The following is a 16109-nucleotide window of genomic DNA, read 5'->3' as shown; positions in this document are numbered from 1 at the left end:
AATAATATACGAAAGCTTGAGTTTTAAGTTTGCCCCTTCAAGGGCGGCAAAAGACACCATCTGCAAAGCAGATTCTCGTCCTAAGCTCGATTGCCCAAAATCCTGCAGTCCACATGGACGTGAGAACTAAATGAACATTTGTTACTTAAGAAAGCCACGTTATTTTTATGGTAAGCCTAACCGGTGAAAACACATGGGGAATGTTGTACTCCGAACTCATTGGCCATTTCCAATTGTTTTACAAATTGCTTGTTTTAAAGTCAAATCATTTTATTGCCTAGCATCTGTTCGCCAGATATGGAAAGATACATTTTTGGAAGCAAAAAAGAAAATATTAATCAGCTATTACCGTTTTCTTTTGTTAGGAGAAACATAAGATTTGTTTTTCGTCTTCTCACATAACATGATGCTGTTAATAAGGCTTAAAATTATTTCATTCCTGATTTAAGTACGTTTGCTAAATTATTCCGCGTTAAATTAACACTAACTATATTTATAATTTTATTAAGAAAACTGATGAAATACAAGGTAATAACAATACTTTAAAAATTCTGCATGAACCTTTTATAGTAACAGTATTTCACAACAAAGATTAATGTCTTCAGAGAAGCACTGCACTTGCTAGGGCCAGTGTTAGCAACATCCTCAGGTTAGAGCCCCGTAAGCTCATCTGCTTCTTCGGTAAAGCTCGCATAGCCCCCAAAGCTGCCAGCGTAGGTAGAGAAAAAAAACATGAATTTAATTTATATTTTATAGCGATTTGTCCCTTTTATATTGAAAACAATTATATAAGTAAAAAAAAGAACAAAAATAACGAAAATTTTTTTTTAAAAAATTATGTTCAGATATGTCGCCATTTAGCGAAGAGTTAAATTTATAAATAAAAAAACAAAAAAAAAAAAAACAAATGCACGCATATATGCCAATGTCCCTAAAGTGGTTAAAATCCTTTTTATTATCTAAAGTTTTGTATTCAAATAATAATAAAAACTCAGTAACTAATTTATCAGATTATAAGATTATTTATTGCTTACTACAGGTATAAAGTATGAAACTCCCAAGTACAACGCACGTGCAGCTGTGAGGGCGTGCGCACGTGGGGGACGAGACCGATAACTATCATATAATATATTCTCTTTATTCTAATAATGCCTTATTGTTAAGCAAAATAACCTGGAATCTTCGGATTTTAACTGTGACTGCGTCAGTCAACTTTTTATAAACAATGGACGTTTTAAACGATAGGCAGCCACGTAGTTATCACACAAGAAACATTTAACATGTTTTTATGAGCGTTTCTCAATTAATAATATATTTATTTGATTACGAATTTTATTTCCTAAATCTAAAAAGTGTTAGCAATTATTAAAGTAATGTAAACAAGTTAGTTTTCCCTGTGTTATGGGTACCAAAGACTGATATACATACTTAAATACTTTTTAATATGTATATACATATAGATAATAAACACCCAGATAAAGAGCAAAGAAACCTGTTCATCACACGAATGTTTCATATCCAATACAGGCAATGGGGCAAAGTAAAGCCGCCGTCGCCCAAAACATATCAGATCCCCCGGATTCACTCTCGGTGCTTTTAGGCTCTTCAAGCACCGGTCACCATCCTCATCGAACTCGTCGACCCCGACGAAGAGTTCGACGGGCAAACTAGCCCACGGACACAGCCCACTGAGTTTCTCACCGGATCTTCTCAGTGAGTGGCAATTCCGATCCGGTAGTAGATTCAGCGAAGCACTGCTCTTGCTAGGGCTAGTGTCAGCAATTCTCTCAAGTTGAGCCCTTGAGCTCACCTACCGGTCCGCGCGAAGTTGGAATAGCCCCTTAGGCTACCAACGATTTTGTAGGTTAAAAAAAAACGAATGTTTGCCCGATGTTCGAGGGTGCTAAGTACCACCAAGTCAGCCAAGTAAGCAATATGAGTTATTTTTTAAAACTGATGAACATTTATACTAATATCATAAAGAGGAAAGATTTGTTTGTTTGTATTGAACAGGCTCCGAAACTACTGAACCGATTTGAAAATTTCTTGCACTGTTTGGAAGCTACACTATTCACGAGCGACATAGGCTCTAATCTTTTTTGAAAAAAATTAGGGATCTTTACTAAAACTCCAATAATGTAACCCAAGGTGTAAAAAAATTACCTAAAATATTCTTTACATCGCGTGCCCTGCGAAAAGTATTGATGATAGAATAAAATAATGTACTACGACTTTGTAGAACACATTATTAATTACAAAAGGTGTCGCGACAGCATATGTCTAACTATTGTAGTTATGCCGCAATAAGTGTTATTTTATTTAAAAAAATAAAACAACGTCAAATATCGTTGAAATTTTAGTTAAAGTCCCGAGCGGAGCCGGAGCGGGCCACTGGTATATTACATATATAATTACGGATAAAATGGTATTAATATCGCAGCGCATAATCTAGAAGTCTCCATTATATTGCGTCAAGGCCATTCTAGGCTCTAAATAAGATATTATTATTTTTGACTACGAAGGCAGATGAACATACGGCCATCCTACTGGGGAGTGGCTTAGACTTTTAACTGTCGATCAAAAAAAAAACGTTAGGAATCTCGATTTACAATTTAAAATACAATTTTAAAATATTGAAAACATACAATACGATACTCTAATCTCGAAAAATATGATACCAACGTGTTCGCGTTACGTATAACATACGGTAAATCTTCTCATAAAACACAATACTTCATAATAGCCATGTGCAATGCTGGCAGATGTGCGATAGCGCTATCTGTGTAATGAGATTCTACGGCAACTGTTCTGATATCACGGGAACGAGTAGTGCGTTGATAAAGTACTCGAAAATTACATTAAATATTTCGGAAGCGTAACAGTAGCCGCAAACCGTGAATTCGTTTTAATTGAAAACTAAAACTCAAAGTAATATGGTTAGGCAGGTTTTTTTTTTCCTACCTATGCTGATAGCTTTGAGAGATTATATCAGCTTCTCCTTGACGTGTAGGTGAGCTCACGGAGCTCAAACCGGGTGTGCTGCTAACACTGGCCCTAGCAAGAGCAGTGCTTCGCAGAATCTACCACTAGATCGGAAACGCGACCCACTGATCGAAGATCCCGCGAGAAACTCAGTGGGCTGTGTCTATGGGTTAATTCACTCGTTGAGCCCTTCGTCGCTTGCGACGGGTTTGACGAGGACGGTGACCGGTGCTTGTGGTACTTAAGAACACCGTTAATGGATCAGGAGTTAGGCAGGAATAATGCTTCAATGTGCCGATAACTGGTGATATAGAGTATTGTAAGCGCCGTGCTGGTGCCACCAAGGTAACGCTATCTATTTCTGCCGTGGTGAGACTCATGCGCTCGGATTAGAAGAGTGAGACAGCCACTTTCAAAACAGTTTTCATTGCATAGATGGGCAGCTGAACCAAGGTTTTGTAGACACCACTAAACTCAATAAACCAAGCACCTATTTCTTCTCTTGGTTTTTTTTTTCAGATCAACCCCTTACACACGGCACTATAGGACGACTTTAAAACAACAATTTATATTTCCTTACCAAAAGAAATATCCTGAGGATTGGGAAATTACATTCACAAATCTAAAAGTCTGATTTGTATATAATTCCGAGCAAAATTCATTTCCGAATCTAAAAATAATTGATAAAATGTTATTTGAAAGTTTAATATGTTCTTATAACATCATCTATACGCTAAGGTGGATGACGCGAAGTTATTTTATTTATTCGATTTCCAAGAACCTTAAAACTTGAAGTGATTAAACACAATTAAGGACAGACGTACCGAGAACAAAAACACGATTCCGGTATCGTTAATTACTCAGCCACGTACGCTTAGGATAAGATACGGACACCTCACATATCTTCGAAATATGATTAAAACAACAATAGACTAATTCGCTTTAGGTCTGCACCTGCATGTACTGATGACGATTTTAGGTCAAATCGTCAGAGCATCAGCACTTACGTCGTTACGTTTATCAGTCACGTCGACTGATTCAAATAATAAATTATAAACGAAACAAGACTGATTGTAAAATAAAAAAAAGAACAAATTTAAAATTATCCAGTATTAAATCGGTGGTTTCACCTCAACTGCACTTAAACATCAAACCCATTATTGTGTGTATTGTGATTTGAACTACTTTTAATCTCGCTTTTTTTATTATTATCATATTATTTCCTTCTATTTAAGTCATTGTAATAAAGTATGGTAATTAAATCAAAATGATGATAAATAACCAACACCTTTGTCGTCCGTGACCAGGAAAACTGTACATTATTCGAAACGTCGTAAATAATACAATAACATTAGAAAACGCGTGATTAAACCGTATAAATAGTTTTAATTGTCAACCACTCGCGAAAACCAAAAATAGCCAAACATATTGTGTTTATGAATTTCATGGACAGTGGGCAATTCAATGGGCATATACACATAGTTGTATTTCAGTTTTATGACGCTGAAGATAAAGCTATAATTATTCAATAATATTACAGTTTTTATTAGTGAATTGTTAACAATGAATTCTTTCTTATTTCGATCTTTAATTTCAAGAAGTTTGTATTGTATTGTATTCGTCGAACGTACTTTAGAAATAGCGTTATCAATATTCCCAGTTTAGACAAGCTTTCGTTATCAGTGCTTCCCACATGCTACCGCTGATAACTGCAATGTGCAGCCCAGATTTGCGAGTCAGAGCTGCTTCCTACCCACGTGTGCCGGTGGCAGACCCGCATTTGCAGTGCACATGGCGCCGATAACGACTGTTTTATGAAATGTTTTACAACTAGCTCACGGCTTTCTAAAGAAAGGTGATCACCAAATGTGGCGGATGTTTCCGCTAGGCTCCAGCCCAAACGCTTTGCACGTTGGCTCGTAAGCCGTATTGTTTACCAGGTTTTTGTTTTTGTTTTCTAACTTCCGAAAAATAGTTCCGGACATTCGACATTTAATCGTATTAATACGTTACGCAGGATTAAAGTAATCAGTAAATTTTATTGTGTTTTCCTTATAACTATATTTTAAGATTATCTATATATTAATACATACGTGAAGCAAAAACTTTGTATCTCTTTTTACGAAAATTGCGCGGACGGAGGAGTATGAAATTTTCCACACTTATAGAGAATATAGAGAAGAAGTGCACAATGCTAATTTTTTTTAAATTATTCATTATTAATACATTAAATTAATTAAAAAACATCACATCACACACACTACCATGTATTTGACACACACGCATATACTCGTACATACACACATATTACACATACTATTTGTTTACTGTCAAACTTTTGTTATGTTATTGCTTAGAGTCTGTGGTCAAATTGAGAATAGGTTACTTAATATTGTTTATCTTTAATTTTATTTGTATACTGTAGTCTTGGCGAAATCTGTTATTATAGAAATATAATAGTCTTTGTCTCTTTGACAATAGAACCATAATAATGTTCAAACTTATAATTTCAACTAATTATAGTAGATTTTCGACTACTGCGGGACCACTAGTTCATTATTATTAATTCATTCTTCTATGTTTTCAGAATAAATCTATTATTCTACGCCAAAGATTGCATAACCGATAATAGCTGGTTGACTAAATTTTTAATAAACCATGAAAGAAAACAATTTTAATTGGCTCCTAAACACAAAGTGGGGCGAGTGTAAAATGAGCCGGTCAAAAATAACAGCCAGTTGACAGGAACAAATGACGGCTGGACGGACATACGGAGCCTTGAGGCGACACCTGGCGCGGGTGCTCGGACAGATCATCAGCAAACCAGATTAGCCACGGAACTTCATTTAAGATTGGATGTTAATCATTAAAATTCGGATTCAAAACATTTTTATTTTTTTACTGGTGATAGGACCTCGTGTGAGTCCGCGCGGGTAGGTACCACCGCCTTACCTATTGCGTTTCGGTCTGAAGGGCAGGGCAGTCGTTGTAACTATACTTGAACTTATATCTCAAGGTGGGTGGCGCATTTACGTTATAGACGTCTATGGGATCCAGTAACCACTTAACACCAGGTGGGCTGTGAGCTCGTCCACCCATATAAGCAATTAAAAAAAAACTACAAAATTTTATTAATATCGATGGTACCATTATCTTATGCCAAAGCAGTCGTGAGTCCCGGGTGCATAATGAGACCGCTGTTTTAAGTATACAATTGAGTCTTAGACCTCATGTCTCAGGGAGGGCGGCGGTATTCGAATACGCATTTACGCAAAAAAATATAAGGTGTAAATATAACATTTAAACACACAACGAAGTAACAGAACACCATTGACCTCCCCAACGTTAATTGAACGGACAAAAGCGTATTCTTACAAAGTATTAGACAAACAAATCCGGTTTGAGCGTACATCGTGCTTTATTAAATTGTGCAAGTAATAAAGTCTTATTCTATGCCCGCGGCATAGCTGCCTCGCTCGGGCACGCTACTTCTCCAAGCGTTATCTCGCATTTTTCATTGCATCAATCAGGGTGCCCGGGCGTGGACGAGTCACTGACTCATTAGGGATGGCACTGTAGTCAAATTTCATTTTTATTTTGTATCTTTTCGTCATTTAAAAAACGTACTTCAGCTTTTTATCAGTTAATAACAACAAATTTTCTGCCAAACCCTCGGACCACTGATATTAAATGTCTTAAGTACCAAGTCCCAGAATGTAGACTAATTTAACTATCTACTCGATGAATAACGAAATAAATAAAAAAAAACCAAGAATAAAAACTGAATAGCTTTATAAAACGTGCTTAAATCTCACAAAAATTCCAACAACATGATCTTATCTCAATGTCCACTTTAGAATAACAACGATTACATTTTTAGATCAACTTAAGTTTTTATAGTTTGAACATCCTTGATTGCAATCACAGGGCTGTCACATTAACTTGTAAATAGAGTGTGATCCAATGAATATTTTTATTGACGCGTCCGACGGCCTTAGTTCTACGAGAACTGCTCGTGACGCATGATGATTTTAACAAGAAAATTTGCTGAGCTAAAACTACTTCTATACCTTTAGAATACAGACTGATTTCCATATTGCCAAATAAACTTAGGGTAACCAATTTAAGTTAAATGGATAAAACTGTTCATAAAAGAACAGGATGAAATTCATCCCAGAAGAAATGTACGGCGATGTGTAGACGATAAGTTTTCTTGTTCGTTTCTTATGCAAATATTGATACAGTGTTGGTGTCATTAATCAACCGAGCACTGACAATGAGCCTCAATGGACCCAGATGTTAATTCCACGTGTGTATTTCGGACAGATATCAATCAACCGTGTTTTATAGTTCCACTTCTGATATGAATGATGGTTGTACATTAATATTCTTTCAATGTACGTACCATACATTCTGTTTGTAATTCTATGTTGTCGGTGTTTTTTCTTCTTTTAATTTTTGAATATCATAAAGGTCATCTCGAATTTAAAATCTCGGTAAAAAAAATTTTACGTCGAATTTAAGAAGTTCGTGAATTATTATATATTTAAAGTGAAAAAATAAGTACACAAGTTTAGATTTTTTTATTTTTTTATTACCTAGATGTGTAGACGAGCTCACAGCCCACCTGATGCTAAGTGGTTACTGGAGCCCATAGACATCTACAACGTAAATGCGCCACACACCTTGAGGTATAAGTTCTAAGGTCTCAGTATAGTTACAACGGCTGCCCCACCCTTCAAACCGAAACGCATTACTGCTTCACGGCAGAAATAGGCAGGGCGGTGGTACCTACCCGTGCGGACTCACAAGAGGTCCTACCACCAGTAATTACGCAAATTATAATTTTGCGGGTTTGATTTTTATTACACGATGTTATTCCTTCACCGTGGAAGTCAAGTACAATTGTTAAGTACGTATTTCATTAGAAAAATTGGTACCCGCCTGCGGGATTCGAACACCGTTGCATCGGTATATACGAATCCACCGAACGTTTTATCCTTTAGACCGCGACGACTTTAAATAGATATATATTTCTTAGATTGCTTAAAATCGGTTACGCGTGAACGGATTTCGCTATATCATTCCTTTTTTTTGCAGTTGACAGATTGACGCACTCATGGCTCAACGGCTGTCAATCCCGTCAAATCGGAACTCGGCGGCAGTACAGACAGAATTGTGATTGCACGTGTGGGATCACATGACCCCTACCACCGGTTCTTAAGTACGCCAATTTAAAATTCATAATATGTATTTATTTAAGGAATTTATGATACCTACATTGTAAGTGGACTATAAAGTACTTATGAGTAAATAAAATTCTTTAATATGCGTTCATTGTGAAGGTCGTTCGTTAACACATGCTAGATGAGTAGGACCAATTGACGTAGATATTTTTATTAACGTTGTAAGCAAGCGAGCATATGGCCTGCCTGATGATACGTAGACACTGCTGGTCATGAACATCAATTGATGGAACTATAACCTATCAGGCCGCGAACATTTCGAGATTATTAGTTACCTTTATGAAAAAAAACCGAAAACATATATTGATAGTTAATTAATTGCTTCAAACGAAACAGAATATCAGTGCATTTTAAGACTGTATCCAACAGAAACACTATTCGCAAGCCATTTTTACCATGCCTACCCATGCTACCCTGAACTTAAGTCCCTTTCACCAATCTTCATCATCAAACGAGAATTACAAAAATCATCAGCTGTTTGCCACGTCCCTGGAATTATCGACTCCAGTACGACGAGACATCAGTACGTCTACAACATTTAAACTACACATATGTACCCGCGAATCTACGATACGCGTAGGTACCTAATTGTTTACGCAGTAGCATTGGACAGCTAACTAATAAACATAGATATGGACACGTCTCTTTGCTTTATGAACTAGTTTAATGAATCTAAAGGCAAATATTAGCTTAAATACATATATGACTGAATACTTTATCCTAACTGTCGTTGTGGATATTGATGTTAACAAGCGCATAGAATTACACACGACAATGTTAGAGGCGTGTTTACTATGTGCTATGATTACAAAAAGCTGTGCCTACACAGCTAATGCCGTGCCATTTATAAATATATTCAGAACGTTTCAATAAATTTCGTTTTATCAAATATTCAGATCAGATTCACGCATCACATTAGATGTGGTTACACGTCAGAGCATAATGGAGCCGGAAAAACCCAGAAATCTTATACGTAAAGATTAAGATAACCAAAAAAAAATTTACAGAAACTTATTGACAGAAGATACAGGATTGACAGAAATATATTTGAAACAATTTGAATATTTATAATTCGACAGTTTAAATACTCAAAATGGTGGTAGCTATGATTTATTTCTTAGAACGCAAACAAACATATTGTTCTAAAATGTTAAACCACTGAGTTCCTGGCCGGGTCTTCTCTGCTGGTGGCGTTTCCGATTAGGTTGTAGATATTTTTTTTATTTTTATTGCCTTTGTAGGCAGACGGGCATACGGCCCACCTGATGGTGAGTGGTTACCGTCGCCCATGGACTTCAGCAATGCCAGGGGCAGAGCCAAGCCGCTGCCTACCGAAGCACTACATTTGTTAGGGTATATGTATGCAAATCCCTTCAAACTAAGCTCCATGAGCTCACCTATCTACCAAGGTGAAGTCAGAACAGACCCTCGAACTTACTGGCAAGTAGTTAGAAAAAAAAATTAAAATGAATCCTTTATCAAAAATTTATTGATTGTTGCTACAAAAATATTATCAATTTCGAAATTTCGCCCATCATGAAACACTTTAACTGTTTTTTTTATATACACTTTCACTCTGCTTGTTTAATATTTACACACGTATATTCTGGATACAGAAAAAAAATTGTGATCTTAAGTCTGTTTGAGTAATTCAAATAACAATTTCCGTCGCACCTTAAAGTGAATATCACTAGAGCTTGACAAGTAGATTTTAATTCAAATTGCATTGAATTGTGACTGCTAACCGATCAAACCCACGTTTTAAATAAAACTCAGTAAGATTTAAAACTGCACGAGAGACTAAAAATTAAAAAGTTATGTTAAAAGGTACTGACACGTGTTTTTGTTAATCTAATATGCTGTGATAAATCTGCTTTAATGTCCAGCATTATTTTTCTAAAAGTTAAAAAAGTGTAAAAGCTAATTCGAAACACTATGAAAACTGTTGTAGCATTAAAAGAGCACCTTTACGACGAAGCACGCGTTACTGTTCTGGGCGGCCCGCCCTCATAGAGTTAAGAAACACTACGTAGGTAGAACAGTAGCGTAACCTAAAAATACCTAACCTAAATTAATATTTTAACTTCGAATGTTTATAGCACCACGCAGTTAGATCTGAATAGTAGGGTAGTGACGTTTTCAAAGAAACTATGATTTGGACCTTACGTCTAAAGTGTAATGAGGAAATCACGTTTTGGTTACCTTTGGCTTCGGTAACTGCTAAATATTACATCGAAAATAATTAATTTATCCTGGTAAACTAATGAACAAGAATAGTATTTTAACGTCGTGTTCGTTTAAATAGAACTTTTTAACAATTATAATTATTTAAAATAGAAGAATACCTATGAGCATTGACCATTTTTTAAATGTGTTTGATTAGTTAACTTATTAGAGGAAAACAGTTGGCACTCATGATACTGTTATCACCTTCAAAAACTATTACTTTTTAGTTAATTTTTAAATAATAACAAAAAGGAATATTCATGAAAAATTTTACATATATTTTTTTTCAATTAGTCTAGTCAATAAAATAATAATATTTTGAAACCTATTTTTTTTTCAATGCCCATTATTATCAGATCAATTAACTAATTTAATTTTGATTGAATACCATCTGTCGTCGACCGTATGTCATACTGAGTGTTAACGTTACAGGGCTCCAAGCTCGCCGCACGTGGTGCGTAGACCGATATAGCCGAAACAATTGGCGTACAACAGCCGAGTACAACAACGCTTTGTCTTGCAGCCATGTGGGCAGGAGCATGTGCCAGGCAGCTGAAAACATCTCACAGTTAACGACTATATTCGATTCAGACTCACTTTATTAGTACGCACCACAAGGGACAATAAAGAAATCGACAAATGTAATTATTATTTGAGGCCGTCAGCGCAAAAGTGGCCTAAACTTACCATACCTAGTTAGTATGGAAATAATGAGGTTCGAATTTACCTTTACAATACTTCGTAGGCAACAAAATACGCGCTAAAATGATGTTTACAAATCTATGGATGAACCTAGGGATAGGCCGATTTAGCATCAAAATTTATTAAATTTTCAAATAAATTGCAATATATAGTTATAAGCACAAGTATGAAAAATTCTGGGTTAGGGCAGTTTTGTGCTGACGGCCTCAATTATGTATTTAATATTTTCAATACTCATTTCTTTTCATCTATAAGGAATCTTGTGATATGTGAGTAAACTACGATAAAAACATTTCAAATTGACTTTTTACTTCGTCTCAAAACTATAGTACGTGATTTTTTTGATTCGCTATGATACTTTGTTACTCAAAAGATACTCTCACATGTCTGCGATAAACTACTACGAAAACTACTGATGCTCCTCCTCGTTGCGCGTCTGCCGGAGCTTATCCTTTTCCCTTACATTATCCTCAAAACCTATCATTGTATTTTTTATTGCCACTAAAACAGATGAGCGCGTAAGCGCTACCTAAAGCTTATAGGAGATTGATGTTTTCAGACATGGGTTGATACTACCATCGGAAAAATTACTCCGATCGAGGCATCATTGATGAGATATCCCTTAATCTATATGCAACTGACCTCGATCTAAGCTATCATCGTGTTGTGGCATTTAAATGTCTATGGGCTCCTAAAGCATCGGTTGTATCTCGAGCACCTTCAGCTCTGAAGCATAAGAAAATGCATGACAAAATTATAAATATTGCAATTTTTTCTAACATTTCTATTTCCTCGGAATCAAGATCATCTGAATCTAGTATTAGTGACTGCGCTTTGTATATAAATACTACGACTACGCTTTTACGATTCGAGTAATAAAAAGTATTAGTTTATTAGGGCGTTTGCATACAAAATGTAAGCGTCGTGACAGCTGTACTTGCGCACTACGCAGCTGCGATTTACGCGGTGTGAAAAACGCACTACTGTGTTTCACATACACTACTCGTAGACTTTTGTAGGGGAAGCTACACCTTGCTAAACACTACACTGTTTAATCACGTTTTCTATCGCGAAAACGATTTGACATTTGTTCTTTATTTAGTTCGGAGTCGTTACGTTTTAAACTGGTCACGTCTTGTGAGTCTGCACGGATAGGTACCACCACCCTGCCTATTTCTGCCGTGAAGTAGTAATGCGTTTCGATTTGAAGGGCGGAGCAGCCGTTGTACTGATAAAAGTGACACCTAACAACTCATGTCTCGAGGTGGGTGGCGGCATTTACATTGTGGATGTCTATGGGCTCCGGCAACCACTTAACACCAGGTAAACCCTGAAATTGTCCACCCATCTAAGCAATAAAAAAATTAAAAATGGTGTACGGCGTATTGTGAACCGCAGATAGGTTATCATATTTCTGCATCAAGTAGAGTCATGCGTTTCGGCTTGACACACATTACCATCGCTAAATTATAACTGAAACTTCGTACTTAACTTAAGTGACGACGTGCACACATTAAGTTATGGGCTTATCCAAAAGGCTCATCTAATCTCTTAGCAATAGGTTTTCCTCTACCCATACAGAGCAATAGATAAAATCGAATATCATACACAAGCGAAAGCCATTCAGATGTTTCTTGATATAGCTACACAATCATTCGTAAAATTAAATAGTCTACATAATTTTAAGATCTCTAAATGTTATTACATCACAAATTGATTAAACCACATTAAGAGTAATTTTTATGAACCTATTAAACGATTATTTTTATTAACAAAAACAATAATTATTTTTTCATTAAAGCGACGTTAATAGTTTAACCATGTTCATTTATTATTTGGTAATTAACTGTAAAATATATAATGCTTATTGCAGCTTTAATTAAAAACTCATTCAAATCGGTATTATATTAGAATCAAATGTACTTACAAGTGGCTTTATAGAAGTCAGTATTTGATTCTTTCAAGATCCAAAGCATTGTTTCTTGATAAAATGCTTTCCCTCTATACAAAAATTATGGATTCAATTTCAAAGTAATATCAATTCATTAAATGAATAAAACAGTCTCATCGAACGAAAAATAATAAATAATCAAGCAATTGAAATCAGTCATTAAAGTTGTGTGGTATGATCGATTATCTTTTTTTAGTGGAGACACTTTAGTGGAGAATGACAAGAGATGCTCTGTCCTTACTTCTCAACGCAAAAACATTCTGTAACATTATTGAACATTAATGTCTTCGTCTAAATAGCTGGTTAGTAATTAAAATACGTATAACTTCCATATATCGTGGTGACCTAAAGAATAAGATGCCTAATGATAAAGCAGCACGATTGTCAGTGTTCGAATCCCGCAGACAGGAATATTTTTTTAATTACGAAATAGATACTAACTCGTGTTCACGATTGATTGATCAATGACTGAATAACGTCATCATGTGGATAAAATTAAATCCGCGAAAAATATAATGATTAGCGTAATTATTACTGATAGGGCGTGTATGTTGTGGGCCCGCGCGGGTATATAATATCTCCATCTCCATTCTGCCTACGTCTGACGCAAAGAATTCACACAAACAGATTCGAAAGGCGGGAAGGCGGTTAAACTATACAATTTAGACTTTGACTGCATATCTTAAGGAGGGAGGCGATAATCACTCTATGATGTCCATGGGCATCTAACCACTTAATACTAGTAGGCTTGTGAACGCGTTAAAAATATAATAAATAAACAGCTTTTTTTTTTAAAATAAAGTCATGAAAAATAAGTCAACAGGATTCCACATTACTGGTTTTTTTTTTTTTGTTTCTTAAAATCTTATGATATTTTCTGTGATTATCTCACATTTACTTTACCTAACACGTATGAATTATGAAGTATGAAATATGAATTTACATTTCGTGAATTATATTTCAATAGACCAACATATAATTCGAAAAGTCAACCCTAAAACGTAACGCACAACAATAACCACAAAAAAAACACAACTATTGGGACTCGAACAGTTTCTACCGGCTTCAGTCAATAAAAAAAACTAACAAGTAAACCAATAGAGGCGTCAACTTCATCACAAAAGGGATATCACATCATCTACAATTAGGGTCACGGAATAATTGGAACCAAAGGTTTAAAGGCATTAACAAAACTATACACACACGACTCTCAGGGAATCAAGATATGGAGCCCTTATACATCTGGCTTTCACCCCGTTTTTTGTTTTATAAACAGTCAATGTACTTCAATTCAATAATACTTTCAACGGTTCATATGTGCAATGTAAGGTCTCGTCTAATAAACATGGCGATTTTTTTTGCATTATTAGTGAGATGTTTGCATACTACGATAGCGATCTTTATAACAACAATACACTTATAGCAGGCACAATTGCATTTGACGAATCTAAAAACAATACCGTTTTAAAAACGATTGATCAAAATCAGAATTCAGCATAACAAACGGAAATCAGAGATGAAATTTTCAGAAATCTTTGTACAGCACTAGTGCTCGTTCATGACGTGATCAAAACTTATCTTTTCATATAATCTACCATGACCAAAGGTTTATAATAATGTGATCAAATTTTCGTTTCGGCTCCACGCGCATATCGAAATCTCTTTACGAATCATAATCCAATGTCCATTCATCAGCGACAACGAATGAGCAACGCGAATCCGGCTAATGGTGCTATATTTCCTTTATCATAGTATAGCGAAGTGCCCTCACAATACAGGCTGCTCCCACGCGATGTCACAACACCCTATATAGTCATGACCATTAAGATTAGATCCGCTGTACTGGATAGTTTTGTTTTGAAAAATACTTGTTAAGAAACATGGGTGGAGGCCTTTTGTGGCTGGTTATTTTTGCAATGTGACGTCATATGGGGTGATCCAATCCGCGTTGATCCCAGCGTTCATTACACTAACGATTGTGGGAAAAACGGCACAGTTATTGTTATAAATCAGTGCGAGTTCCGTTTTGACATCACAATACGAGGTCTTTGTCTAAACACGTAACGGCTTTTGTGCTGATTGTGTGAGAAAGTATTCAATTGTACCTATAATTTTTGCTTTGTTTCAAACGAATAGATAAATATTATATGAAGCATATACAATACGTTTGTTTTGTTTTTTTGTTTCATCTCATCAATGTTAATATTACTGAAGTTCGATTCATTGCAAATCAATTGTTTAGTTACATTAATTAAGTTTGTTAGTATGAACATAACGAGCAAGGGTTTTATGTCTTATTTATTTTCCAAATTCTTCTCTTGACGCCACAACTTCCTTTTCAGCTCTGTTGTTAAAGATTTAGTTTAATTTTAAATACCTTGTTCCTTGTTACCACTTCTATCAAATGCTGTTTTGCTGTTGATCAAGTCAATAAATAATTCGGGTATAAATGATAATGACCAAGTACCATTTCATGGAATACTTCTTAAAGTATAATGCATTAGCGTACTTTGAACCCGCGGCGGTAATCTAAAAAGTCACGTGGCGGTCACGTGCCTCCCCCATACAGCACCCCCGAGCCTTCATTACGCCGATTGCTAGGTATTTGTTCTCAACGCCCGCACGTGGTCATACGACTGAATATTAAATGCCTTTTACCCTTATTGCGAATTAAATCCCCCCATATAATAGTAACATATTAATCTTGATACTGAATATTATGGTTATATTAAATTGTAAACGCATGTAGAATTAAATTGAACAGTGTAAGAGGAGGTCCGTGGACTGAAATAAAAAAATAGAATATAGGTCCTATTGTAACGTAGGTTTTTTTTTTGGTAAAAGAAAATATCCGGACTTCCGCTCACGTGTTAGAGGCGACAGACTGGCTATGTTGGAGTTGAACCAATCTAAATCTCCTTTTTTCAACAGCCGACATCCAACGGAAGTAGGAAGCAGCGAGCTGATAATATTCTATATACCGTATGCCTTGCGACGCCAGT

The 16109-nt window shown here is 35.8% G+C and overlaps 1 protein-coding gene across 3 annotated transcripts in view; it reads left to right on the top strand.

Moving 5' to 3' along the window:
* Nucleotides 1-11479, top strand: part of LOC149502055 (uncharacterized) — a 70024-nt gene extending 58545 nt beyond the window's left edge. Inside the window, exons 2-3 of one of the 3 annotated variants that reach the window (XR_016323799.1) lie at nucleotides 8083-8206; nucleotides 10887-11479. Coding sequence is in view for 1 of the 3 variants with exons in the window: in XM_089731041.1 (XP_089587167.1) it covers nucleotides 8083-8094 (12 nt within the window). In the remaining 2 variants the exon portion in view is untranslated. Of the gene's footprint in view, nucleotides 1-8082; nucleotides 8302-10886 lie in introns of those variants that run through there. The other 2 variants (XR_016323798.1, XM_089731041.1) reach the window with 2 other exon arrangements.
* The last annotated feature ends 4630 nt before the right edge of the window (nucleotides 11480-16109 follow it).

Source organism: Bombyx mandarina, chromosome 11 (assembly GCF_030267445.1).
Source record: "Bombyx mandarina strain Sakado chromosome 11, ASM3026744v2".
Lineage (NCBI taxonomy): Eukaryota > Metazoa > Arthropoda > Insecta > Lepidoptera > Bombycidae > Bombyx > Bombyx mandarina.
Note: the sequence above shows the minus strand (reverse complement) of the source record. Positions and strands in the feature narration are given on the sequence as shown.